The sequence below is a fragment of the Nerophis lumbriciformis genome, linkage group LG23 (genome assembly GCF_033978685.3).
Source record: "Nerophis lumbriciformis linkage group LG23, RoL_Nlum_v2.1, whole genome shotgun sequence".
In the NCBI taxonomy this organism is placed as follows: Eukaryota; Metazoa; Chordata; class Actinopteri; order Syngnathiformes; family Syngnathidae; genus Nerophis; species Nerophis lumbriciformis.
The window spans coordinates 42286895-42314160 of NC_084570.2; the positions used below are offsets into that span (position 1 = coordinate 42286895).

The 27266-nt window shown below is 41.2% G+C and overlaps 1 protein-coding gene across 1 annotated transcript in view; it reads right to left on the reverse strand.

Annotated features, from left to right (window-relative positions):
- plxna3 (plexin A3) overlaps positions 1-27266 on the reverse strand; it is a 101859-nt gene that overhangs the window by 2488 nt on the left and 72105 nt on the right. The window contains exons 14-36 of the mRNA XM_061985497.2: positions 24428-24524; positions 24160-24350; positions 23950-24098; positions 23702-23822; positions 23497-23633; positions 23251-23421; positions 23008-23101; positions 20446-20565; positions 20264-20383; positions 20055-20198; positions 19750-19984; positions 19543-19685; positions 15506-15661; positions 15340-15440; positions 15206-15272; positions 14992-15138; positions 12979-13138; positions 12148-12251; positions 11984-12080; positions 10910-10987; positions 3139-3251; positions 1441-1610; positions 1161-1373 (exon numbers count right to left, since the gene is read on the reverse strand). Of these exons, the coding sequence (XP_061841481.2) occupies positions 1161-1373; positions 1441-1610; positions 3139-3251; positions 10910-10987; positions 11984-12080; positions 12148-12251; positions 12979-13138; positions 14992-15138; positions 15206-15272; positions 15340-15440; positions 15506-15661; positions 19543-19685; positions 19750-19984; positions 20055-20198; positions 20264-20383; positions 20446-20565; positions 23008-23101; positions 23251-23421; positions 23497-23633; positions 23702-23822; positions 23950-24098; positions 24160-24350; positions 24428-24524 (3128 nt within the window). The remainder of the gene's footprint in view (positions 1-1160; positions 1374-1440; positions 1611-3138; positions 3252-10909; positions 10988-11983; positions 12081-12147; positions 12252-12978; positions 13139-14991; positions 15139-15205; positions 15273-15339; positions 15441-15505; positions 15662-19542; positions 19686-19749; positions 19985-20054; positions 20199-20263; positions 20384-20445; positions 20566-23007; positions 23102-23250; positions 23422-23496; positions 23634-23701; positions 23823-23949; positions 24099-24159; positions 24351-24427; positions 24525-27266) is intronic.

Genomic DNA, 27266 nt, shown 5'->3' on the forward strand with positions numbered 1-27266 from the left:
AAGTTAGCATATTAGCTACTTCTCCTAGTTCCTAAAATTTGCCACTAGGCTATGTTGGCTAGTTAGCATATTAGCTACACTGTCTGTTCTTAAAGATGCTTATTAGGTCATATTTACAAGTTAGCATATTGGCTCATTCTCCCCAGTTCTTACAGTTTTCCACTAGGCTATGTTGGCTGGTTAGCATGGTAGCTACCCCTGTGGGTTCTTAAAGATACTTTTTCGGATATATTAGAAAGCTAGCATATTAGCTACTTCTCCCCAGTTGTTCCAATTTTGTTAGCATATTAGCTACTTCTCTCCAGTTGTTACAATTTTGTTAGCATATTAGCTACTTCTCCGAGTTCCTAAAATTTGCCACTGGGCTATGTTCGCTAGTTAGCATATTAGCTACCCCTGTAGGTGCTTAAAGATACTTTTACAGCTATATTAGCAAGTTAGCATATTAGCTACTTCTCCTAGTTCCGAAAATTTGCCACAAGGCTATGTTGGCTAGTTAGCATATTAGCTACACTGTAGGTTCTCAAAGATGCTTATTAGGTCATATTTACAAGTTAGCATATTGGCTCATTCTCCCCAGTTCTTACAGTTTTCCACTAGGCTATGTTGGCTAGTTAGCATGGTAGCTACCACTGTAGATTCTTAAAGATACTTTTTCGGATATATTAGAAAGTTAGCATATTAGCTACCTCTCCCCAGTTGTTACAATTTTGTCAGCATATTAACTACCGTACTTCTCCGAGTTCCTAAAATTTACCACTTGGCTATGTTGGCTAGTTAGCATATTAGCTACCCCTGTAGGTGCTTAAAGATACTTTTCGGCTATATTAGAAAGTTAGCATATTAGCTACTTCTCCTAGTTCCTAAAATTTGCCACAAGGCTATGTTGGCTAGTTAGCATATTAGCGCCACTGTAGGTTCTCAAAGATGCTTATTAGGTCATATTTACAAGTTAGGTTATTGGCTATTTCTCCCCAGTTGTTACAATTTTGTTAGCATATTAGTTAGTTATCAGAGTTTCTCAAATTTGCCACTTGGCTAGTTAGAATATTAGCTACACTGCAGGTTCCCAAATATGCTTTTTAGGTCATATTTACAATATTGCTCGTTCTAAAAAATATGCTTTATAGGCTATATTAGCAAGTTAGCATATTGGCTACCTCTCCACCCAGCTCTTGTAGTTGGGGATGTCTTTAGCATAGAGCAACTTGTTGGACGGCGAGTCTTTCCCAAGTCGGTGTTCAGACGTGGAGCAGGAGTCCATGAAGGTCTGAGCGACGACCGACAGGCAGGCGTCCGTGATGCTACTCTTGTGGATGTCGAACACAAACTGCGGGTTCTTGATGACGTTGACCCAGAACCTGAGAGGAAGGCTGAACATGCGGACAGGAAACACGTTGAGAGCCTAGAACGCAGGCGTGCGTGCGTGTATATTCGTACCAGTTGCTCTTCCAGGTGTGCCGCACGTCCGGGTCGCTGATCTGCCGTTTGTCGGCCTGCTCATCCAGGAAGTCAAACATGTACTTTATGGCCAAAGGGAGAGCGGAGCCGCGGTGGGCCGTGCTGAAGACGGTCTCAAAGAGGTCGTCCACAAACTTCTGCAGCGTCCCCTGTTGGTGGGAGGAGCTAAGTGTCAGTCCCAATTACTTGAATGTGTGTGTGTGTGTGTTCTTGTATTTCTACCCTTCTTGAGACATCAAGAAGGAAAAGTACCTTCCATATGAGGAGGTGTGAACAAGTTAGGACATAAATCATGGTCCCATTGCAGAAAACCATTGCATCTAATAGAGAATGTCTCATTTGCACCCCTGGTGGTGAAATCTATCAAAATCAGGGTGGTCCCAAAAAGGAGGCATTTTTCAAATTGACTCTGTGTCGGCTTTAAAAGTGCTCCCCCTCTGGTCAACATATGAAATAACAAGTGTGTGTAAAAATTTTAAGCGCTCCCCCTCTGGCCAACATATGTAATAACAAGTGTGTGGAAGAAATTGAAATGCGCCCCCTTTGGCCAAAATTAATTAAAAAAAATAAAAATAAATGTACATAGAGACATACTGTAATAACTTGAAGTAAATAATGAAGATTAAAAATCAATTACAAACAAAAAAATCCCCCCCCCCCCCCCCCCCCCCCCCCCAAAAAAATACTAAAAACTTACCTTTTTTATATTTGCATAGTATGTATATACTAGAAAATCCCCGTGGAAATTTTGATGGGACTGCTATCTGTGCACTGGACCATCGGAAGCCGCCATACTTAGAAGATGGTGCCGAGTGTCTGAATCCGCGTGTTTTAGGTGTAACTGTACAAAATGAGTCACAAAGCTAGCCTAAAACAGCATGTTTACATAAAAATGCTAACACTTAGCATGTGTGCTAACGATAGCATGATAACAGTCAGCTTATTTCATATACCAAGTTATACAACTCAAAGGTGTATAACTTGGTATGGCTGCAGAAATAGAAACAAAAGTGTAAAATTAGATGAAAAAGTTAGCATGCTTAAGTTAGCTTGCTAGCAAGCTAACTTAAGCATGCTAACAGTTAACAAGTCTCACGTACCAAATTATATGACTCTGGGGTAAACGGTTGCAAAACTAGCTCAAAAAGCTAGCAAGCTAACGTTAGCATGCTATCAGTTATCATGTGTCACATACCAAGTTATAAGGTGTGTGGCTGTCATCAGAGAAAAAAACGTAAAGTTAGCAAAAAAGTTAGCATGTTAATGTTAGTATGCTAGCATGCTAACATTAGCATGCTAGCTAATGTAGCTAGCAGGTGTCACATACTAAGTTATATGACTCTAGGAGAAACGCTTGCAAAATTATCAAAAAAAAGCTAGCACTTTGTTGTTAGCATGCTAATGGAAACATGCATACAGTTAGCATTTTTGAAATACCCAGTTATATGACTGTAAGGTGTATGGCTGCGGAATTAAACAAAAAAGTGTACAATTTACAAAATTTGGGCAGTGAATGGGCCCTGGCATTGCAGCAGGCCCATAATTATTAATGTTGTAAATACAAATCTTTATATATCTAGAAAGGGTGGTCCTATAGAGGTAAGCATTTTTCTCAGGTCTCAAGAAGGTAACAAATACAACAATGTATGTGTGTGTGTGTGTGTGAGAGAGAGAGACCTTGGTGGCCAGCAGGCGTGTCAGGTAGATCTCAGACACCATCTTGCTGCCTCTGTCTCCTTCTCGCTGGTCGCTGTGCTCGTGGTTCTTGACCAGGTGCCACAGTTTGGTTCCTGAAACATGCAAAGTCACATTTCAGCACATTCTCCTACCTGGGAATCGATACCGATACTCAACAGTAACAATTTTTGGTACTTTTGTGTGTGTTATTAGAAATTCCGGACTATAAGCCTACACTTTGTACCCTGCGGCTTATAAAATGGTGCGGCTAATTCATGGATTTTTCTTCGCTGACGGACATAATGCAAATAGTTCAGAGAAACCAAGCATGGTGTGTTATTGTTTGTGCTATGCTTCCCTCTTTTGGACGGGTTCGCTCACTGCAGGTTCTGCAGTGTCCTCCCAATTGGTGCTTTCAACCGGACATAGAAGTGCCGTTCAGTCTTCTAGCCGTCCATAGCGTTTCTACCAGTGACGTGCGGTGAGGTTGATGGCTGGTGAGGCACTGACTTCATCACAGTCAGATTTACAAACATATGAACCCTAAAGAGTATCTTATTCACCATTTGATTGGCAGCAGTTAACGGGTTATGTTTAAAAGCTCATACCAGCATTCTTCCCTGCTTGGCACTCAGCATCAAGGGTTGGAATTGGGGGTTAAATCACCAAAAATGATTCCCGGGCGCGGCACCGCTGCTGCCCACTGCTCCCCTCACCTCCCAGGGGGTGAACAAGGGGATGGGTCAAATGCAGAGGACAAATTTCACCACACCTAGTGTGTGTGTGACAATCATTGGTACTTTAACTTAACTTTAACTTTACACATACAAACTGTAGCACACAAAAAAGCACATTTAATAAAAAAACGTTATTATGGTCTTACCTTTACTTATAAATGCGCCGCTGTTGTGCTGGATTAATGAACCCCCTGACGGGAGTGTTATATCAACTAAAGCCCTCACTTCAACTTTCCACGTGCAAGATTGAATCTATTTAAAAAAGTGTGACCGAGGGTTTATAAATGTGGCCTATACTGTATGAAACTACAAAATAACAAACACGGAGGCTCCAGTTTACACGAGGACCACTTTATTTACCTTCTTTCAAAAACTTCCGCTCCACTCCAACGTGTCAAAATTCCGCTCTTAGCGCTTTCAAAATAAGAGCTCAAGGCATATACTGTATAACAGCGCATAACAGGAACTTAACATCACAAAGAGGAAAGCCCATAAAAATAGGTTACAAAAGTTAAGCCAAAAAGTGCAAAAACAATAATGTTCGTGTTGGAGGAGTTGTGAATTAGGTACACCTGCAGTCTGAAGGTGTACCTAATGATGTGGCCCTGCAGTCATTCACAACTCCTCCAACACGAACATTATTGTTTTTGCACTTTTTGGCTTCTTATGAAATAACTTTTTTAAATAGATTCAATCTTGCACGTGGAGGGTTTAAGTGTGGGCTTTAGTTGATATAACACTCCCGTCAGGGGTTGCTGTGCATTAGTGATGGGATCGGCAGTTCTTTTGACTGTACTGAATCACTAGAATCAGTTCCTTAAATTGATTCGTTCACCGAATCACTTCTGCAGCAGCAGTTCTGTGGGCAGGTCGGCGAATCATGAGTCAGTCAGTAACAGCTTCCCCAGCGGCAGATCTCGGTGTGTGTCAGTTCGCGAACGACACAAGCCCTCAGCACCCAATGAACGACGCGCACAGTGACTGAACGAGAGCCTCAATGTGACGTCCTCCTCCGCGACACAGTCAGTTCTCTGTGTCAGTAGGTTCGCGAGTCCTGTTGTTAAATATGTTTTATTGCACTGAAATGAAAATAAGAAATAAATAAAAGTGGGAAATAAAAAAAATAGTTATAGCCTACTAAAATGCTTGCAATCAACAGTTAAATAAATAGGCCTCGTTTGTTTAGTGCAAAAACAAATATTAAATTAAGAAACCCTTAACAAATGCCAACATAAAAACAAAATGTTCTGTAGCAAAGAAAATGTAAACTTAAATATGCAAACAAAAAGAAAATAAATACCTTAAAAATAAAACAAATAAATTAAGAGCCAGAAATGCCAACATAAAAACTAAATGTTCTGTAGCCTACGTTTAAAAATATAACAAAGAAAATATTAACTTAAATGTGCAAACAAAAAGAAAATAAATAGGCTACCTTAAATAAAACAAAACAAATATTAAACCAAGTGCCAGAAAAGCCAACATTAAAACTAACATTTCTGTAGCTTACATTTAAAAATATAAAAATGGAAATATCAACTTAAATATGCAATAAAAAAGAAAATAAATAGCTTAAATAATATAAAAATCTAGATAAATAATAGCCCATGTATATGTACATTAGAGATGCGCGGATAGGCAATTATTTCATCCGCAACCGCATCAGAAAGTCGTCAACCATCCGCCATCCACCCGATGTAACATTTGATCAGAACCGCACCCGCCCGTTGTTATATATCTAATATAGACGATGCAAGGCATTAGTGAGGTTATAAAGCTTTTGCCTGTTAAAGAAAGGAGACTGATCCAATGCAGCACAGACATTCGCATGCCACGCTGTCACGACCCAGACGCACACCAGTGCGCAATCGTATGGGAGCCGCGCTGAGCGCACCTCCAAGCGCGTCTCGCTGCCGGCGACGGCCGGGTATGGGCCCGACGCTCCAGCGCCATCCATTTTCAGGGCTAGTTGATTCGGCAGGTGGGTTGTTACACACTCCTTAGCGGGTTCCGACGTCCATGGCCACCGTCCTGCTGTCTATATCAACCAGGGTGAGCCCCACCCCTTTCGTGAGCGCACTGCGCGCGGAGTGACCCCTGTTACGCGCCCCCGGCAACAGGGGTGGCGGGCAGGTAAGCTGCGCGGGCGGAGCGCGCGGAGTGACCCCTGTTACGAGCCCCCGGCCACGGGGGTGGCGGGCAGGTAAGCTGCTTACCTGCTGCGCGTGACGCCGGCCGCGGCGAAGGCGGACGAGGCGGGGTGTCGGTGCGGTGGGCGCGGTGGTGACCCTGGACGTTCGTCGGGCCCTTCTCGCGGATCGCCTCAGCTACGGCTCCCGGTGGGGCCCTCTCGGGGGAAGGGGCCTCGGTCCCGGACCCCGGCGAGGCGTCAAGGGCCTTCTCCGCTCCGTAAAAGTGTCCATCTCTTTTTTTTTTTTCTTCTGTTGTGGCATATGCTGCAGGTGCCTGCTCGTTTTTCGTATGTGGGTAACAACATTTAACTATGTATATATATTTCCGAATTGGTTTAACTGCCACCCGCCTGAATCTATTTAAAATCTAATTTTTTTTTTATTTCAACCGCCCGACCCGACCCGACCCGCGGATAAAATCTAATTTTTTTAAATTTCATCCGCCCGATCTGCGGATAATCCACGGACTACGCGGTTGTGCCCGCAAACCGCGCATCTCTAATGTACATACATTAGTTATTATTTTTATTTTAAATATTCTCAAACAGCCTGCCCTACACTTTACCCCCCGCCCCTCCCCCTCGCGTCGCTGCTGCTCAGCCTTGTCCTGCACTGACTTTCTTTCTGTCTCCTCTACTCTCATAACTTTATGTGTTGAGATAATGGGGACGGGGCGCGTGTGTGTTTTTGTTTTCATGTGGCTTGAGTCAACATTAGCCGTTAGCTTGGAGAAGGAATGGAGAACGGATGCCAATGGCATGAAACATATCCCCGCGACGGGAGGAGAATCACTCGCGGCATTGGGGCAAGCAGAGCAGAGAGCGAGAGTGTTGTCGTTCACTGAGTGATTCATGTCGTTAATCCGCGGTGAACGAATCGTTCGCTCAGTCCCTCCCCCCGCCCCCATGATGAGTAGCTGGCTGCGTCGTTCGCCGACGTGGAGGGTTCAGTGAGTCACAGAATGCGGCAGTTCCACTCATACCGGCATGGTCGCGGCGGAGCTCAACTGAACTGAGAAAGGAACGAATCAGTTCATGAAGTGATTCGGTTCAGTACGTTCACTCAAAAGATTCGTTCATTCGAACGAATCGTTCGCGAACGACACAACATTACCGTGCATTCTACGGCGGGGGTGCAGGAGGCGAGCCTCAGCCAGTGCGTCTTTTGCAATCGTTTTATGATCGCTCAGCACAAGAAATACGTTACACACATACAGTTGTTGACAAAATACACTGTACATTATATACCTCAGCTAACTAAACTATGGAATTGTATAATATAGTTCATATAGCAATACGGTCTCACCGCACAGCAGACCAGCAGTTAGTCGAGTCCGTCCATGTTGAGGCACTGAGTGACGTGCCTTGACTGGCTGCTGCTCACCGCACCGTCTCTTCTCAGTATTTGAACGGCAAATGTGAAAATTCAGCGATTTTGAATAAAAATAATCTAAAACTGGTGAAGTTAAATGGAAAATAACTTTATAGTATAATCACTGGATACATTTAACAATTTAATATATAATTTTTTCTTTTTCCATTTTTTTTTTTTCCATGATGGCAGGTGAGGCCCCGCCTCACCTGCCTCTAGTGACTGCACGTCACTGGTTTCTACTCGTATGGATTCCTCATTTATCACTCCAAGCAACGTTTGTAAGTTTTACAATATAACAAAAACTATTCTTACATACTAAACGGTCCCATGTGTGATGTCTGGAGGAGTGTTTTCATGCATATGTTTACGCGCTATCGTAATGTAATCAAATTAGCTTTAGCTAATATGCTAACACGTTTACGAGTGTCTGTGTTAGTAATATTAACTTACAATGGCATTCTTTTTTTTCTAAAATTGACTGGTGTGCTCTATAGTCCGGGAAATATGGTAATTGTTTTTAATAATAAATTCTTGTTTTTTATTGGAACATTTAAAAATGAGCTAATTACGATAACTTATGTCCAGTTGTTATATCTTGTTTTATTGTTACATTTCTGAATGAATAGCTTTATTGGCATTGAAATCGCAATATTACCTAGCTATAAACAGTTTGGCGAAGTCGGCTCTCAGTGCTGCTAGAGTGTTAGAGTTAGGGATGTATAGATATGAACATTTTATATCACGGTTATTGTGACCAAAATTTATTAAAGTACGGTATGTCGAATGTGCTCAAAAAGTACATAAACACCCTGAAATCTTTTGATTTTTTAAATAAGTGAAATAAATACACTCTTTTAGAAAATGCACTATTTTGCACGTTTTGTAGTCCTTCTGCTTCACTGATATTGTCTTAGTTTTAATGGCTAAACTTTTATTGTTTTATCTTTTTAAATGAAAGGAGCGTTGCAAATAAAATGTATTATTTCATATTTTCTAGTAGGCGTCCTACTCTTTGGTTGTCCTACTCTTTTCAGCGGTCCTTGAACACACTGTAAAACACCTGTCTTTGTATTCCTTGGATCGCTCCTTCTGTGCCAGGACAGAACAGCTCCTTTCTTAATGGGTGAAAGACATTAATGTGTCTTGTTTTCATGTTAGCATTTTAAGCTAGCATGCTAGCACCAGTCATTTCATGAGTTTATCAAAGTGCAGTTGTCAATCACGGTTTTTCCATCATTTTAATTTAAAACGGTAATGCTAGCCCACGGGAGTTTCACTGCGGTTAGCAACAATACCGATTATTGCTAGTAGTGATGTGCCATATCGCTGATTTTCTTTCTGATCCCATACAAAGTAAAATTAAGGCTAGTATTGAAGACAGTGATCAGATACCAATACTTTGTGCAAATGTACCTAATTTGTCTGCTAAACTGCTAAAATTTAAAAGGTTGTGTATTTTCAAATAATAACATATGCACGGAAAAAACAACAACAGTAAAATGTAAGAAAATAGAGCAAAACTTGGAATGTAACGAGAAAAAGCTGAAGCTTTTAAACAAATAATTAATAATATTATACTAAGTCACTTATAACACAACGTTTTGTCTTTAAATATCTGTTTTTAGCATTTTTTAGACAATAAAAAAATATCAAAATGGCCCCCTCCATATTTGACTTTTCAGTATGCGGCCCTAGACATCCTTGATCTAAAATATTAAAAGCTCTAAAAAAAAAAACTACCTAAAATATAAACAAAGTTTAGTTAGTTAGTTAATTAAAACAATTAAATAATACTCATTTATGAATTAATTAAAAAAATATCAGAAGCTTTTAAAGTAAAAATTAAATATACTTAAAAAATAAACTAAGTTTAGCTAATTAAAAAATAAAATACAAACTTGTGAATTAAACAGAAAAAAAATATCAGAAGCTCTCAAAGTAAAAATACAATATATTTAAAATATAAACATTTAGTTAGTCAATGAAAAAATAAAATACTAACATATCAATTAATTAGAAAAATATCAGAGGCTCTCAAAATAAAATATACTTAAAACATAAACAAAGTTTAGGAGTTAATAAAAAATAAAATAATACTAACTTATGAATTAATTAGAAAAAATATCAGAAGCTCTCAAAGTAAAAATAAAATATACTTAAAATATAAACAAAGTTCAGTTAGTTAACCAAAAAAAATACTAACTTATGAATTAATTAGAAACATATTAGAAGCTTTTAAAGTAAAAAATAAAATATACTTAAAAAATAAACTAAGTTTAGTGAGTTAATTAAAATAAAATACTAACTTATGAATTATTTAAAAAAATATGTTAGAATCTCTCAAAATAAAAAAATAATATATACTTAAAATATAAACAAAGTTTAGTTAGTTAATTAAAAAATCAAATACTAACTTTTGAATTAATTACAAAAAAATATCAGACGCTCTCAAAGTAAAAATAAAATATACTTATATATATGAACAAAGTTTAGTTAGTCAATTAAAATATTTTAAAAAAACTAACTTATGAAATCATTTGAAAAATATCAGACGCTCTCAAAATAAATATACTTAAAATATAAACAAAGTTAAGTTCGTTAGTTTATTTAAGAAAATAAATAATACTAACTTATGAATTAATTAGAAAAAGATCAGAAGCTTTTAAAGTAAAAATAAAATATACTTAAAATATAAACAAAGTGTAGTTAGTAAATAACATGAAAAATAAAATACAACTTATGAATTAATTTGGAAAAGTACAACAAGCATAATAAAAACTGTTAAATGTGTAACTGAACATTAATATTGTCAGGCAGAATTTTAGACACACGAGGTTATGAAGTTACACCGTCATATTACGAATATTTGTTTTCTATTCTTACATGGAGGAAAAAACAGTAAAAAAAAAAAAAAAAGAGCAAAAAAATATGTATGTGATGAGAAAAAGCTGACATGTTGTAACAAATAATTAATAATAATATACTTAGTCACCTGACGCTTTTAAGCATTTTTTTAAATAAAAAAATATCAATATGGCCCCACATACTTTGCATTTTCAATATGCGCTCTTGGAGTAAAAAGTTTGGACACCCCTAAACTAAAGTATCAAAAGTATTGATCATTTGATTGAGAATCGATATCAGAGTGTAAATAGAATAGAATAGAAAGTACTTTATTGATCCCTGGGGGAAATTCAGATCTGGTATTGTCGGTATCGATATTTCAGTATGGTTCCACACCTCACTACGACTGGACGTGATGTCACGTCTAACCCAGGTACCCTTGGCTTCTACGTGAACCGGCGGGATTCGGTCGGTGCCAAAAAAGAACCGAATTCGGTGCAGGGCTATTGAGTTGATAGCTCGGGCTTTTAGCTCAGTAGTTAGCACGCTCGTCTCTCATGCGGACAACGCAGGTTGGAGTCCTGGGACTGAACCAGAAGGTACACACACACTTTAGCAAAATACCTGTTTCCTGGTCTGGAGTGATCATGGGTGCTCTGGACCTCAGACTGTCAGGACTACTGGACGTGCGTAGTAGCGACTCTGCACAGGCACAAACACAATGTTACCTACGTGTGTGTTCTTGTATTCCTACCCTTCTTGAGACATCAACAAGGAAATGTACCTTCCATATGAGGACCGGTGAAAAAGTTAGGACCGAAATCATAGTCCCAATACGGAAAACCATTGCATCTAATAAATAGCCAAATACTAGAGTCCCCGAACATTGCTCCAAAGTCAGGATTTTTGGTTGATTTAATGTGCATACAAATGTAAACATTGACAGGTGCAAAGGCAGCAATATATAATAAAACAAGACAGCAGCTAAAGAAGGACTTCCCAATTCATCCCCGAAAAAACCCACCAGCTGAACAGCTGATTTTACGACTTCCGGTGCTGATGTAAGACAACCCGCGTCCCATATGTGACCATAGGATGAACAAATACACTACGCTACTAACACTATAGTGGCCATTAACAGTTAGCTTCTACAGTTGGGTTGCCCAAAGTGCGGCACAGGGGCCATCTGTGGTCCGTGACTCGTTTGTCATCGGCCTTAAGCACATTACAAAAAACAAAAAATAAAGATCTCATTTGCACCCCTGGTGGTGAAATCTATTAAAATTAGGGTGGTCCCAAAAAGCAGGGATTTTTTCAAATTGACTGTGTGTTGGTTTTAAAGTGCTCCCCCTCTGGTCAACATATGAAATAACAAATGTTTATGAACATTTGAAGTGCTTCCCCCTCTGGCCAACATATGTATTAACAAATGTGTGTAAGAAATTGAAATGGGCCCCCTTTGGCCAAAATGAATAAAAAGAATAAAATAAATATGTATATAGAGACATACTGTAATAAAGAAGTAAATAATGACGATTAAAAACCAATTACAAACAAAAAATACAAATTAACTAAAAGCTTACCTTTTTTATATTTGCATAGTATGTATATACTATTAATGTTGTAGAGAGGTAGGCTTATTTTGGAGGTCTCAAGAAGGTCACAAATACAAAAACGTGTGTTTGTGTTTGTGTGTACCGTATCTGCTGAGTGATCTGGTGAACGTGAAGCTGTTGGCGATGTTGTAAGCAGAAACCTGCTTCTGGACCAGCGCCACCAGGGAGCCGTCTGTTACCTAGCAACACACGGCAACAAGTTCATCACCCGCGGCCACGTCACGAGGGTCACATGACAGGAAGTACCTGATAGTGAGCCAGAGTGTTGAGCCTCTTCCAGTCGCTCTCGATCTTGGTGGTCACGTCCTCGTCCTGCAGGATGATCCGAGTCAGTCGGCCTTGACGCCACTCTGAACACACACACGCACACACACACGCTGGTGAATGATAACAGCATCATAGACAACAGACGTCATTCTGAGCTTCAATTCAAAGACAAGACAAAATTCTTCTTCCTGTTTTTCTTGTTCCTGTTTGAGGCAAGTCTCTGTCTTAACTTGCAAGTATCAAAATAAGAGCATACTCACACACAAACACAACACACACAGGACGGGGAATGTTAACAGCATCATAGACAAGGACGTCATTCTGTGCTTCAATCTGAAGACAAGACAAATTTCTCCTTCCTGTTTCTCTTCTTCCTGTTTTAGGCAAGTCTCTGTCTTGACTGGCAAGTTTCAAAATAAGAGTGTACACACACACACACACACGTTGGTGAATGTTAACAAAATCATAGACAAGGACGTCATTCTATGCTTCAATTCCAAGACAAGACAAAATTATTCTTCCTGTTTTAGGCAAGTCTCTGTCTTGACTTGCAAGTTTCAAAATAAGAGCGTACTAACACACACACACACACACACACACACACACACACACACACACACACACACGTTGGTGAATGTTAACAGCATCGTAGCCAACAAGGGCGTCATTCTGTGCTTCAATTCAAAGACAAGACAAACTTCTCCTTCCTGTTTTAGACAAGTCTGTGCCTTGACTTGCAAGTTTCAAAATAAGAGTGTACTACAGTTGTTTCTTAGGACTTGTGAATGTGAGGTGTGAGCAGGAAGTTACCAAGGTCCATGTCGTCGGCCTGCGGTCTCTGCGAGAAGGGAATGCCTTTGTAGACGGCGTCCAGCAGCTTGTCCTTGACCTGTGTCACTGTGTCACAGTTCAGCACCTTGACTGGCACCTCTGTGCCCGCCTCGCCCTCAGGAGGGATGCACATCAACGTCTGGGACAAGAACTGTGGTCAGTGGACTTGCCTCTTTGTGTGTTTGTCTAAATGTGTGTCATTCTGCATTGTGTGTGTCCCTCCATGTGTGTGTATGCAATTCCACACGTGTGTTTGTCTCCCTCTCTGTGTGTGCATGACTGTGTGTCACTCTGAAAGGGTGTGTGCGTTTCTGTCCTCCTGTTTGAGTGGGAAGCTGTTTGTGTGTCACTGCATGTGTGCCTGTGTGTGGCTGTCTGTGTGTTTCACTGTGTCTGTGTCACTCTGCATGCGTGTGCATGTCACTGCATGTGTGCTTGTGTATGTCACTAATGCATGTGTGTGTGCCACTAATGCATGTGTGTGTGTGTATATGTCACTAATGCTGTGAGTGTGTACGTCACTCATGTATGTGTGTGTGTATGTCACTAATACTGTGTGTGTGTATGTCACTAATGCATGTGTGCGTGTATGTCACTGCATGTGTGTCACTAATGCATGTGTGTGTATGTCACTGCATGTGTGTATGTATGTCACTAATGCATGTGTGTGTGTATGTCACTAATACTGTGTGTGTGTATGTCACTAATGCATGTGTGCGTGTATGTCACTGCATGTGTGCATGTGTGTGTCACTAATGCATGTGTGTGTATGTCACTGCATGTGTGTATGTATGTCACTAATGCATGTGTGTGTGTATGTCACTGCATGTGTGCTTGTGTATGTCACTAATGCATGTGTGTGGCTGTCTGTTTGTTTCACTATGTGTGTGCCTGTGTATGTCACTATGTGTTTGTCTGTGTATGTCACTAATTCATGTGTGTGTGTGTGTGTATGTCACTAATGCATATGTGTGTGTGTGTCACTAATGCATGTGTGTGGCTGCCTGTGTGTTTCACTATGTGTGTGTGTATCACTTTGCATGCGTGTATGTGTATTTCACTGTGTGTGTCTGTATATGTCACTAATGCATGTGTGTGTGTGTGTGTGTATATGTCACTAATGCATGTGTGTGTGTATGTCACTGCATGTGTGCGAGTGTGTGTGTGTGTCTGTGTATGTCACTGATGCATGTGTGTGCGTGTCACTATGTGTGTGTCTGTGTATGTCACTAATGTGTGTGTGTGTATGTATGCGTGTCACTATGTGTGTGTTTGTGTATGTCACTAATGCATGTGTGTGCATGTCACTATGTGTGTGTCTGTGTATGTCACTGATGCATGTGTGTGCGCGTCACTATGTGTGTGTCTGTGAATGCCACTAATGCATGTGTGTGCGTGTCACTATGTGTGTCTGTGTATGTCACTGATGCATGTGTGTGCGTGTCACTATGTGTGTGTCTGTGAATGTCACTAATGTGTGTGTGTGTGTGTATGTATGCGTTTCACTATCTGTGTGTCTATGTATGTCACCAATGCGTGTGTTTGTGAATGCGTGTCACTATGTGTGTGTTTGTGTATGTCACTAATGCATGTGTGTGCGTGTCACTATGTGTGTCTGTCACTAATGCGTGTGTGTGTGTGTCACTCTGCATGTGTGTGTGTCACTATGTGTGTGTCTGTGTATGTCACCAATGCGTGTGTGTGTCAGTGTATGTCACCAATGCGTGTGTGTGTGTGTGTGTGTATGTCACTAATGCATGTGTGTGTCTGTGTATGTCACCAATGCGTGTGTGTGTCACTATTGCAAGTGTGTGTGTGTCACCCTGTGTCTGTTTGTGTGCATTTGTGTAAGTCACTCTGCTTGTGTGTGTGTGTGTGTGTGTGTGTGTGTCTGCTAGTCCGTCTGTGTTTCAAGCTGCTTGCATGTGTGTCACGCTGTGTGTGTGCCTCTGCCACACTGTACGTGTGTGTGTGTGTGTGTGTGTGCGTTACCAGCTGCTTGTAGTCGATCTGCTGCCTGATGAGTTTGTCCTCGCTCAGAGAGTAGCGAGCTTCGCCCGTGATGGCGTCGATGGGACCTTTCTCCATCTGCTGCTTGATGGCGCAGTACAACATGAACAGAGGCTCGCCCGCACACTCCTGGGGGGGGGAGGTAGTCTTTAAACATGGCGTCCTTCTTTCCAACTCTCCGAGTGCAAACGCTCACCTTGAGGAATCGGTACAGGAGGAAGGTGAACCAGTTGGTCAGCATCTTCTCGGCCACGGACTCTGTCCTGTTGAACGCAAAGGTCAAAGGTCACAAGGGGACGGCGGGGAGACCAAGAAAGGTGGCGCGCGGACCTCCTCAGCAGCAGTTTGGGATGGTTCCGGTTCTCCAGGTTCTTCTCGATCAGGTCGGCCAGCAGTTGCTTGAGCACCACCGTGGCGTACTCCATGCGGCCCTGACGCAAGCCACGCCCGTTAGCATACAGCGTTAGCACTCGGCCAGACAGACAGGAAGTGGTACCTGCAGCGCCGCCATCAGCAGCGAGGCCACGTTGCCGCGGTCGCGCATGGAGAAGGAGCGCTGGGCCTCCAGCGTGTGGATGAAGGTTAGCAGGAACATTTTGTTGTTGAGCAGCTGACTGAAGAGCCGCAGCGCTTTCTCCACGTTAGCTGGAGACTGTACGCGCGCACACACACACACACACACACACACACACACACACACACACACACACACACACACACACACACACACACACACACACACACACACACACACACACACACACACACACACACACACACACACACACACACACACACACACACACACACACACACACACACACACAAACAAACAAACAAACAAACACACGCACACACACACACACAAACACGACCGTGTTTTTTAAGACAGTCCCAAAACTATCTTGATTTAAACCAAACCACACAAGAAGGTGTTTGATATGCAAATGTTGACTATTTAAACACTGTGTTTTTTTTCTTTAAACCGTCATTGCTCCAAAAATAATAATGAATCAAAATAAATGTTATGAATTATTGACCCACTCAAGGCTCCAATTACGACACATCAAATATTACAATTTGAAATAATTTCTGGGGGAAATATTTCATATTTAGTATTTTGTCATCTTTGACAAAAACGCCATAAAACAAACATAAAAAACATGTAAAAAAGGATAAAAACAGATTGATCGGAAGTTGATTTAGAGATTTAAGCATTGAAAGTTTAAAAAACAGGTGTATAATTTATTTTTTGCACTTAAAAACGGTCATTGCTCAAAAAATAATAATGAATCAAAATCCATGTTGTTATGAATTATTGATCGAGTTTAGGCTCCAATTACTTCACATCAAATATTACTTTTGAAATGTATTTCATATTTATTTTTGTCTATATGTGTTGGCCCTGCGATGAGGTGGCGACTTGTCCAGGGTGTACCCCGCCTACCGCCCGAATGCAGCTGAGATAGGCTCCAGCACCTCCCGCGACCCCAAAAGGGACAAGCAGTAGAAAATGGATTGATTTAGTTTTTTGCCATCTTTGACAAATAGGCCATAAATCTAACAAAAAAAACATGATAAAAACTTGTAAAAGACAGATTGATTGGAATTTGATTACGCATTGAAAGTAAAAAAAAAAGTGTATGATTTATTTTTAACACTTTTTTGAGTGGGAGCCTTGTGGATCCCCAAGATTTGAAAAAAACTGTCATTGCTCAAAAAATAATAATGAATCAAAATCAAATATTTTTATGAATGTATGACCTATTTAAGGCTGTAATTATTTCAAATATTGCACTTTAAAATAGTTTGGGGGAATATATTGCATTGTTTGTGTGTTTGCCATAAAAACTGAGTTTTCTTTGACAAAAAGGGCATAAAACAAACTAAACTAAACTCAAGTCCATGAAAAAATAATAAGCGTTAAAGTAAAAAAAAAAAAAAAAAAAAAAGACTTATTTTTAACACTTTTTGGATTCCTGAGAATTTCAGTGGGATTTAAAAAATAAAAAAATGTATTTGCTCAAAATAATAATGAACCAAAATCAATGTTGTTATGAATTATTGACATATTTAAGGCTCTCATTGCTTCATAGCAAATATTCCACTTTAAAAACTTTGGAAGAAAATGTAGCATATTTTGTGGTTTTGTCATAAAGAAATATTCTTTCCTTTAACATAAAGGGCATAAAACATTAAGAAAAAAAAATGTAAACGTTATTTCGACACAGAGATTCTTACACAATTATTACTCTTAAAGGCTCCAATTACCTCACATCAAATATTCCACTTAGAAATATTTTTTAGGGAAAATATCGCATATTTTGTGTTTGCTATACATAAACGGCATTAAACAAACAAAAAACATGAATACATAATAACATTAAAAGTAAAACAATCAAAAATAATAGATTCATTATTTGAACACTTATATGAGTGGAGCCCTTTTGATTCAGAGAATTTGAGTGTGATGTAAAAAAATCTGTCATTGCTCAAAAAATAATAATGCATCAAACTCAATGGTATGAATTATTTACCTATTAGGCTCCAATTACTTCAAAACAAATATTCCACTTTGAACATTGAGAGAAAATGTTGCATATTTTGTCATAAAAAATGCTTCCCTTTAACATAAAGGGCATAAAAACATGAAAAAAAAGTGAAACCATATAATGGAGCATAGATCTGAAGTTGATCTAGACATCTTAGCGATTAAATAATGATAATAATATGACTTATTTTTAACATTTTTATGACTGAGATCCTTCCAGATATTGACTTGAAGAGAGCCCTAAAAGTACATTTAAAAAAAGTATATATATTGTATTTCATCCATGGTTTTGAAAATTAAAAATATCAAAATGGGCCCCACATGCTTTGATTTGTCAGTGTGCAACCCTCAGTGGAAAAAGTTTGGACACTCCTGATATATAGTTTCAAGAAAATACCTTAAATTATGTCCCTGTACAGGGACGGCGTGGCGCAGTGGAAGAATGGCCGTGCGCGACCCGAGGGTCCCTGGTTCAATCCCCACCTTGTACCAACCTCGTCATGTCCGTTGTGTCCTGAGCAAGACACTTCACCCTTGCTCCTGATGGGTGCTGGTTAGCGCCTTGCATGGCAGCTCCCTCCATCAGTGTGTGAATGTGTGTGTGAATGGGTAAATGTGGAAGTAGTGTCAAAGCGCTTTGAGTACCTTGAAGGTAGAAAAGCGCTATACAAGTACAACCCATTTATCATTTACTACAAGGCGGCCCTTTTTTACTACGCCTTGAATCCTGCAGCTAATTTACAGATTTTTCTTTTCTGACATCACATGGAGGAAAGTTCTGTGGCCAGATGAGCAAAAAATTAGCTGTTTGGCCACAATACCCCGAAATATGTTTGGAGGAGAAAGGGTGTTCCTAATCCCAGGAACACCATTCATACCGTCAAGCATGGTGGTGATAGTATTATGCTCTGGGCCTCTTTTGCTGCAAATGGAACTGGTGCTTTACAGAGAGTAAATGGGACAATGAAAAAGGAGGATTACCTCCAAATTCTTAAGGCCAACCTAAAATCATCAGCCCGGAGGTTGGGTCTTGGGCGCAGTTGGGTGTTCCAACAGGACAATGACCCCAAACGCACATCAAAAGTGGTAAAGGGATGGCTAAATCAGGCCAGAATGAAGGTTTTAGAATGGCCTTCCCAAAGTCCTGACTTAAACGTGTGGACAATGCTGAAGAAACAAGTCCATGTCAGAAAACCAACAAACTTAGCTGAACTGCACCAATTTTGTCAAGAGGAGTGGTCAAAAATTCAAGCAGAAGCTTGTGGATGGCTACCAAAAGCACCTTATTGCAGTGAAACTTGCCAAGGGACATGTAACCAAATATTAACATTGCTGTATGTATACTTTTGACCCAGCAGATGTGGTCACATTTTCAGTAGACCCATAATAAATTCATAAAAGAACCAAACTTCATGAATATTTTTTGTGACAAAGAAGTATGTGCTCCAAGCACTCTTTCACAAAAAAAAATCAGAGTTGTAGAAATGATTGGAAACTCAAGACAGCCATGACATTATGTTCTTTACAAGTGTATGTCAACTTTTGACCACGACTGTATATCTGCGACTTTTTGTCCGGTGCGGCTAATATATGGGAAACATTTCTAAAATTTAGTGGGTGTGGCTGATGTGCGCTAAGTCCGGAAAATACGGTAAGTACAGTTTTAGAAGCTTGGATGACTTTATAGGTTTTCTCCCTTACAAAGAATAAAGGCTATTGTACCCCGCCTTCCGCCTGAATGCAGCTAAAATAGGCTCCAGCACCCCCCGCGACCCCTAAAGAGACAAGCGGTAAAAAATGGATGGGATGGACATAAATATGTGTATAAATATTTGATCGCCTATCAACCAGCGAGCATGAAGCACATAAATGAGTCCTGTCCCTTTAAGAAACTTTCTCAAGACTGGCATAAACTTACTGTATCAGCAGGGGATCAAATACTTATGTGTGTGAGTGTGTGTGTGTGTGTGTGAGAGACATACGTCCAGCTCCTTGAGGACAGGATGTTCCTCTATTCCAGGGAACATGACTCTCATGGTGTACGTGCGATATTCCAAGAAGGGAATCTTGACTCCGTCCATGTCGTTGGTCAGCTCTTGAATGTCAGTCTGCAGCTCTGCAAAGGCTACACAACACACACACATGAACACAACACACACACAGTGATTGTTGTGTGATGGCGTGCGCACCCTCTTTGCACTCCAGCGCCACGCGGCTCTCCAGGTTGTCCATCTGCAGCTGGAGGCGCTTCAACGTGCGGTCGGCGTCGCGGGTCTTCCTCTTATAGGCGATCAGCACGGCGATGATGGCCACCAGCAGCACGCCGCCGCCCGCTCCGATGCCGATGATGGCGGGCAGCGTGAGAGCGCTGTCCGAATAAATGTGCAGCGTTCCCGGGGAGAATTCCAGACCTCCCACCAGGATCTACGAGACCACAGCTTGATGTCACATATTTGCAGTCGGATGACGCCGTGATGGGGCGGGGCTAGCTCACCATCACACGCTGCTCCCCCGTCAGTTCCGGCGAATCGCAGAGCAGCTGATGTTCGGAAACGGTCAACAAGCAGGGAGACTCTCCGATCAGGACGGTGTAGTTGAGGCGGTTGTTGCCGGGCACGGGCGGGACCAGGTTCCTTCCCTGCGCGAGTACACCACACCGTTCAAATACTTCACAGGCCGCACTTCCTGTCAGCCGTTTCTCACCTTGAGGATGATGGGCGAACCCGGCTTCACCTCCAGGATCCCAGACGTCCCCAGGGGGTCAAAGGTGGGGTTAGGGTAGTGCGTGAAGGGGGTGGAGTTCAGCACCAGCAGAGACGACACCTGCTTGGCCAAGGTGGAAAGTGGAGTCAGCCAAGACCAAAACATCCAGTGAAAAACGTCACCTGATCCAAGATGAAGCCAAACTCGTCAGCACGTAGCGCCCCCTCTGGTGGCTGTGCTTTGCCCAATGCCAGCCCGGGAGACAAACACGTCATGGCGCTGTCGTTGACCACACTGCAAAACTGCATGATAGGAAGACACCGACTTAGGAGGATGGCAGGTCACAGGTCATGATCGCTGCTCAGCATCTTAAATATAGCAGCATGCTAAGTTAGCTAGCCTAATGATGTCATGAACGTGTGACTACATGAACGTGACCGTGTAACGTCATAAACATGTGACGACATATACATGTGACATCTGAAACATGTGATGTCATATACATGTGACGTCATAAACATGTGACGTCATAAACATGTGACAACATCAAACGTATGACATCATAAACATGTGATGTCAAACATATGACATCATAAACATGTGATGTCAAACATGTGACATCATAAACATGTAATGTCAACATGTGACATGATAAGCATGTAATGTCAAACATGTGACGTCATAAACATGTGATATAAACATGTGATATAATCAAGTGACAAACATGTGACATCATAAACATGTAACATCATAAGCATGTGATGTCAAACATGTGACATCATAAACATGTAACATCATAAGCATGTGATGTCAAACATGTGACATCATAAACATGTGATGTCAAACATGTGACGTCATGAATGTGATGTCAAACATGTGATGTCATAAACATGTGACATCATAAACATGTGATGTCAAACATGTGACGTCAAACATGTGATATCATAAACATGTGATGTCGAACATGTGATGTCAAATGATGTCATAAACATGTGCCGTTATAAACATGTGACATCATAAAAATGTGATGTCAACATGTGACATGATAAGCATGTAATGTCAAACATGTGACGTCATAAACATGTGATATAAACATGTGATATAATCAAGTGACAAACATGTGACATCATAAACATGTAACATCATAAGCATGTGATGTCAAACATGTGACATCATAAACATGTAACATCATAAGCATGTGATGTCAAACATGTGACATCATAAACATGTGATGTCAAACATGTGACGTCATGAATGTGATGTCAAACATGTGATGTCATAAACATGTGACATCATAAACATGTGATGTCAAACATGTGACGTCAAACATGTGATATCATAAACATGTGATGTCGAACATGTGATGTCAAATGATGTCATAAACATGTGCCGTTATAAACATGTGACATCATAAAAATGTGATGTCAAACATGTGACATCATAAACATGTGATGTCAAACATGTGACATCATAAACATATAATGTCAAACATGTGACGTCAACATGTGACATGATGAACATGTAATGTCAAACATGTGACGTCATAAACATGTGATATAATCAAGTGACAAACATGTGACATCATAAACATGTGACATCATAAGCATGTGATGTCAAACATGTGACATCATAAACATGTGATGTCAAACATGTGATATCATAAACATGTGATGTCGAACATGTGATGTCAAATGATGTCATAAACATGTGACATCATAAAAATGTGGTGTCAAACATGTGACATCATAAACATGTGATGTCATAAACATGTGATGTCAAACATGTGACATCATAAACATGTAATGTCAAACATGTGACGTCAACATGTGACATGATAAACATGTAATGTCAAACATGTGACATCATAAACATGTGACATCATAAGCATGTGATGTCAAACATGTGACATCATAAACATGTGATGTCAAACATGTGACGTCATAAATGTGATGTCAAACATGTGACGTCATAAACATGTGACATCATAAACATGTGATGTCAAACATGTGATATCATAAACATGTGATGTCGAACATGTGATGTCAAATGATGTCATAAACATGTGCCGTTATAAACATGTGACATCATAAAAATGTGATGTCAAACATGTGACATCATAAACATGTGATGTCAAACATGTGACATCATAAACATGTGATGTCAAACATGTGACGTCAACATGTGACATGATAAACATGTAATGTCAAACATGTGACGTCATAAACATGTGATATCATAAACATGTGATATAATCAAGTGACAAACATGTGACATCATAAGCATGTGATGTCAAACATGTGACATCATAAACATGTGATGTCAAACATGTGACGTCATAAATGTGATGTCAAACATGTGACGTCATAAACATGTGACATCATAAATATGTGATGTCAAACATGTGACGTCAAATATGTGATGTCAAACATGGGATATCATAAACATGTGATGTCATAAACATGTGCCGTTATAAACATGTGACATCATAAAAATGTGATGACGAACATGTGACATCATAAACGTGTTGTCAAACGTGATATCATAATCAAGTGATGTCAGAAATATGTGCCATTACAAACATGTGACATATACCATGTGATGTCAAATGTGACATTATTATATCGCCTCACAGTCATGTGATGTCATAAACACGTGACTCCGTAAAATGTTTATTTCATTTAGTAAACATGTGACATGGTGTGACATGGTAAACATGTGACATGGTAAACACGTGATGTTCTTACGTTGTTGGTTTCCACACCGCCATATTTGGCTCGGATTTTGGGCTCCTGGATGGTGAGCAGGTTGGTTCCTGTAACTGTGATCACTGTGCTGCCACTGTATGAACGCACGCGCAAACACACACACACACACACACACACACACACACACACACACACACACACACATACACACAAACACACAGAGTGGGGGCAGTGTCACAGGGCGTCGTGATTGGCGAACAGCGAAGGTGTACGGCAGCCTACTTGAGGATGGTCCAGTTGGGTTCGATGGCGGTGATGGTGGGGTCCTCCGTGTACGTGTATTTGGTTTCCGAGCTGGTGACATTCGCCTTGTCAATCATCAGACGGATGGGGGCGGGTCCTATTCTAGAATGGGAGGCGGGAGTAATGCAGACCACCTCTCGATTGGTGCGTCTGGATGAGGAGGAGGAGGAGGAGTAACCCACTTTGGCGGTGAAGATTGAACCTCGCGTGCAGACATGGACTCACTTGACAAAGAGACACTCGTCCTTGTCGATGAAGATGGAGACGCTGCTGCCGGCGTCCAGGTGTCGACCCTTCACCGTCAGTCGGGTCCCCCCAGAAACTGGACCTCTGTCTGGACCAACGCTGCTGAAGCTGGGACTCTGCGTGAACACGTCAAGAGCGCCCTTTGGTATTTTGGACAACGAGCGAAAGAAAGGCGAGGTCTTACCACAAAGGCGTACGTCTGCGTGGACATTGTCCGGTACTCTGCGCTACACACGCCGATGCACAGCTCCACCGAACCGCCCGGGGAGTGAGGCAGCAGCGCCTCCGCCATGTTGCACACCACCCTGCACGCACACACCATCAGGTAACAGTACATGACCATCGCAGTTCAGCCTCCCAACCACCAGGGCTAATCCTGCAGCATGTGTGACTATAGCCAGGGTAAGAAAATGGCCGACAGAACACACTGACCTCTCGGCGCTGACGTAGAGCGAGGCGACAGGGTTACAGCGCACACCTGCCACCTGAACGTGCGTGATCTCCTTCACCTGCAGGCCCAAGTTCTCGCCCTCGATGGTCACCAGGGTCCCGCCCTCACGGGGGCCGGTCAGGGGAGCGATCTGCAGGACGGCATGTCAGAAGGTGTACCCAGCTCGAAGGCGTGCGCGGCGGTGTTCCTACCTTGGTGATGCGAGGGTGGCTGCAGCGCACGTTATGGCGTCCGTGATGCATCCAGCTGTGCTCAGGCGCCATGCAGTGCTGACGCAGCACGCACTTCCTGTTGTCGCCGCACCAGCCGCATTCGAAGGAGGGCGGGGCTTTAAGGCACTGACCGCAGCTGGAGCGCTGCGCCTCACACTTGTACAACAACGCTAAACACACAACACAGTGCCGGTGACACAGTGCCGGTGACAGGAGAGCCATGTGACGTGCACGTCAAAGTTCCCACCTTTCATGGTCGCCGGCTTATCGATGAAGAAGTCGCCGTCCCACACGATGTTGAAGTCCACTGGAAGGTCAGCCGCCTCCGTGCCCTCGTACCAATACTGCAATGCGCACACACACACACACACACAATAATGACTCTAGTCAATGTCCTCACTATGTGTCCAAATGTCCTCACTATGTGTCTAAATGTCCTAACTATGTCTAACTGTCCTCACTATGTGTCTAACTGTCCTCACTATGTGTCTAAATGTCTTCACTATGTGTCTAACTGTCTTCACTATGTGTCTAAATGTACTAACTATGTCTAAATGTACTAACTATGTCTAAATGTCTTCACTGTGTGTCTAAATGTCTTCACTGTGTGTCTAAATGTCTTCACTATGTGTCTAAATGTACTAACTCTGTCTAAATGTCTTCACTGTGTGTCTAAATGTCCTCAATAAGTGTCTAAATGTCCTAACTACGTGTAAATGTCCTCAATAAGTGTCTAAATGTCCCCACTATGACTAAATGTCCTCACAATGTCTAAATGTCCCCACGATGACTAAATGTCCCCACTATGTCTAAATGTCTTCAATAAGTGTCTAAATGTGCTCAATAAGTGTGCAAATGTCCCCACTATGTGTAAATGTCCTCAATAAGTGTCTAAATGTCCCCACTATGTGTAAATGTCCTCAATAAGTGTCTAAATGTCCTCACTATGTCTAAATGTCCTCAATAAGTGTCTAGATGTCCTCATTGTCTAAATGTCCCCATTATGTCTAAAAGTCCTCAATAAGTGTCTAAATGTCCTCACTATATGTCCAAATGTCCTCACTATGTGTCTCAATGTCCTCATTGTGTCCAAATGTCCTACTCATGTGTCTAAATGTCTCCACTATGTGTCTAAAAGTCCTAAATGTCTTCACTGTGTGTCTAAATGTCCTAAAAAAGTATCTAAATGTCCCCACTATGTCTAAATGTCCTCAGTAAATGTCTAAATGTCCCCACTATGTCTAAACGTCTTCACTATGTGTCTAAATTTTCCCACTATGTCTAAATGTCCTCAATAAGTGTCTAAATGTCCCCACTATGTGTAAATGTCCTCAATAAGTGTCTAAATGTCCCCACTATGTGTAAATGTCCTCAATAAGTGTCTAAATGTCCCCACTATGTCTAAATGTCCTCAATAAGTGTCTAAATGTCCTCACTATGTCTAAATGTCCCCACTATGTCTAAATGTCTTCAATATGTGTGTAAATGTCCTCGCTATGTCTAAATGTCTTCAATGTGTCTAAATGTCTTCACTGTGTGTCCAAATGTCTTCACTATGTCTAAATGTCTTCACTGTGTGTCTAAATGTCTTCACTGTGTGTCCAAATGTCTTCACTATGTGTCTAAATGTCTTCACTGTGTGTCTAAATGTCCTCAGTATCTAAATGTCCCCACTGTGTCTAAATGTCCTCAATAAGTGTCTAAATGTCCTCACTAGGTCTAAATGTCCCCACTATGACTAAATGTCCTCAATAAGTGTCTAAATGTCCCCACTATGTCTAAATGTCCTCAATAAGTGTCTAAATGTCCTCACTATGTCTAAATGTCCCCATTATGTCTAAAAGTGCTCAATAAGTGTCTAAATGTCCTCACTATGTGTCCAAATGTCCTCACTGTGTGTCTAAATGCCCTCACTGTGTCCAAATGTCCTCACTATGTGTCCAAATGTCCTACTCGTGTCTAAATGTCTCCACTATGTGTCTAAAAGTCCTAACCATGTGTCTAAATGTCCTAAAAAAGTATCTAAATGTCCCCACTATGTCTAAATGTCCTCAATAAATGTTTAAATGTCCCCACTATGACTAAATGTCCTCACTTGTGTCTAAACGTCTTCACTATGTGTCTAAATTTCCCCACTATGTCTAAATGTCCTCAATAAGTGTGTAAATGCCCCTACCATGTCTAAATGTCCTCAATAAGTGTCTAAATGTCCTCACTATGTCTAAATGCATTCACTATGTGTCTAAATGTTCTCATGATGTGTCTAAATGTCTTCGCAATGTGTCTAAAAGTCCTAACCATGTGTCTAAATGTCCTCACTGTCTCTAAATGTCCAGGCGACCCAGGTTGTCCACAATAGTAAACATACAAGTACGTCTTTTTTGTAAATAAAATCAAAAGAAAACAAGAGAAGAACAATTGCAAATACTCTAAAATATATTTCATCAGAGCTCTGTGTCTAATGCATCTATTTTCCATTAAAATCTTCCAGCTGAGCCACCAATGGTTTCAGCAGGCGCGCACACACACACACACACACACACACACACACACACACACACACACACACACACACACACACACACACACACACACACACACACACACACACACACACACACACACACACACACACACACACACACACACACACACACACACACACACACACACACACACACACACACACACACACACACACACACAACCTGTACTGTAAACTAGGCGAGGGTGTGTGAGAGTGTGTCGGTGATGGCGTGAGATGATGTGACACCCCTGCCATGTTCTTGCTGGCTGGTGAGTAAGTGTCGTCTCCTTGGTAACCTTGCTGTGTGCGTTGGTCGGTCACCATGGTAACACAGATGGACGTGTTTGTCTAAATAGATGATGGATGTGCTTTTATTTTGAATAATTCCAGAACCGAGGAGTGTGTGTTGTGCTAATAAATGATTTACACACACTAAACGACAGTACTTTGGTTTTAGTCAGGATGCGTCAACAGTCACTGAAAAGACTCTTGGAACAAAATGTTTAAAAAAATTCTTGCTCCATCTGAACTCTACTGAGTGACTTTTATTTTGACAGAG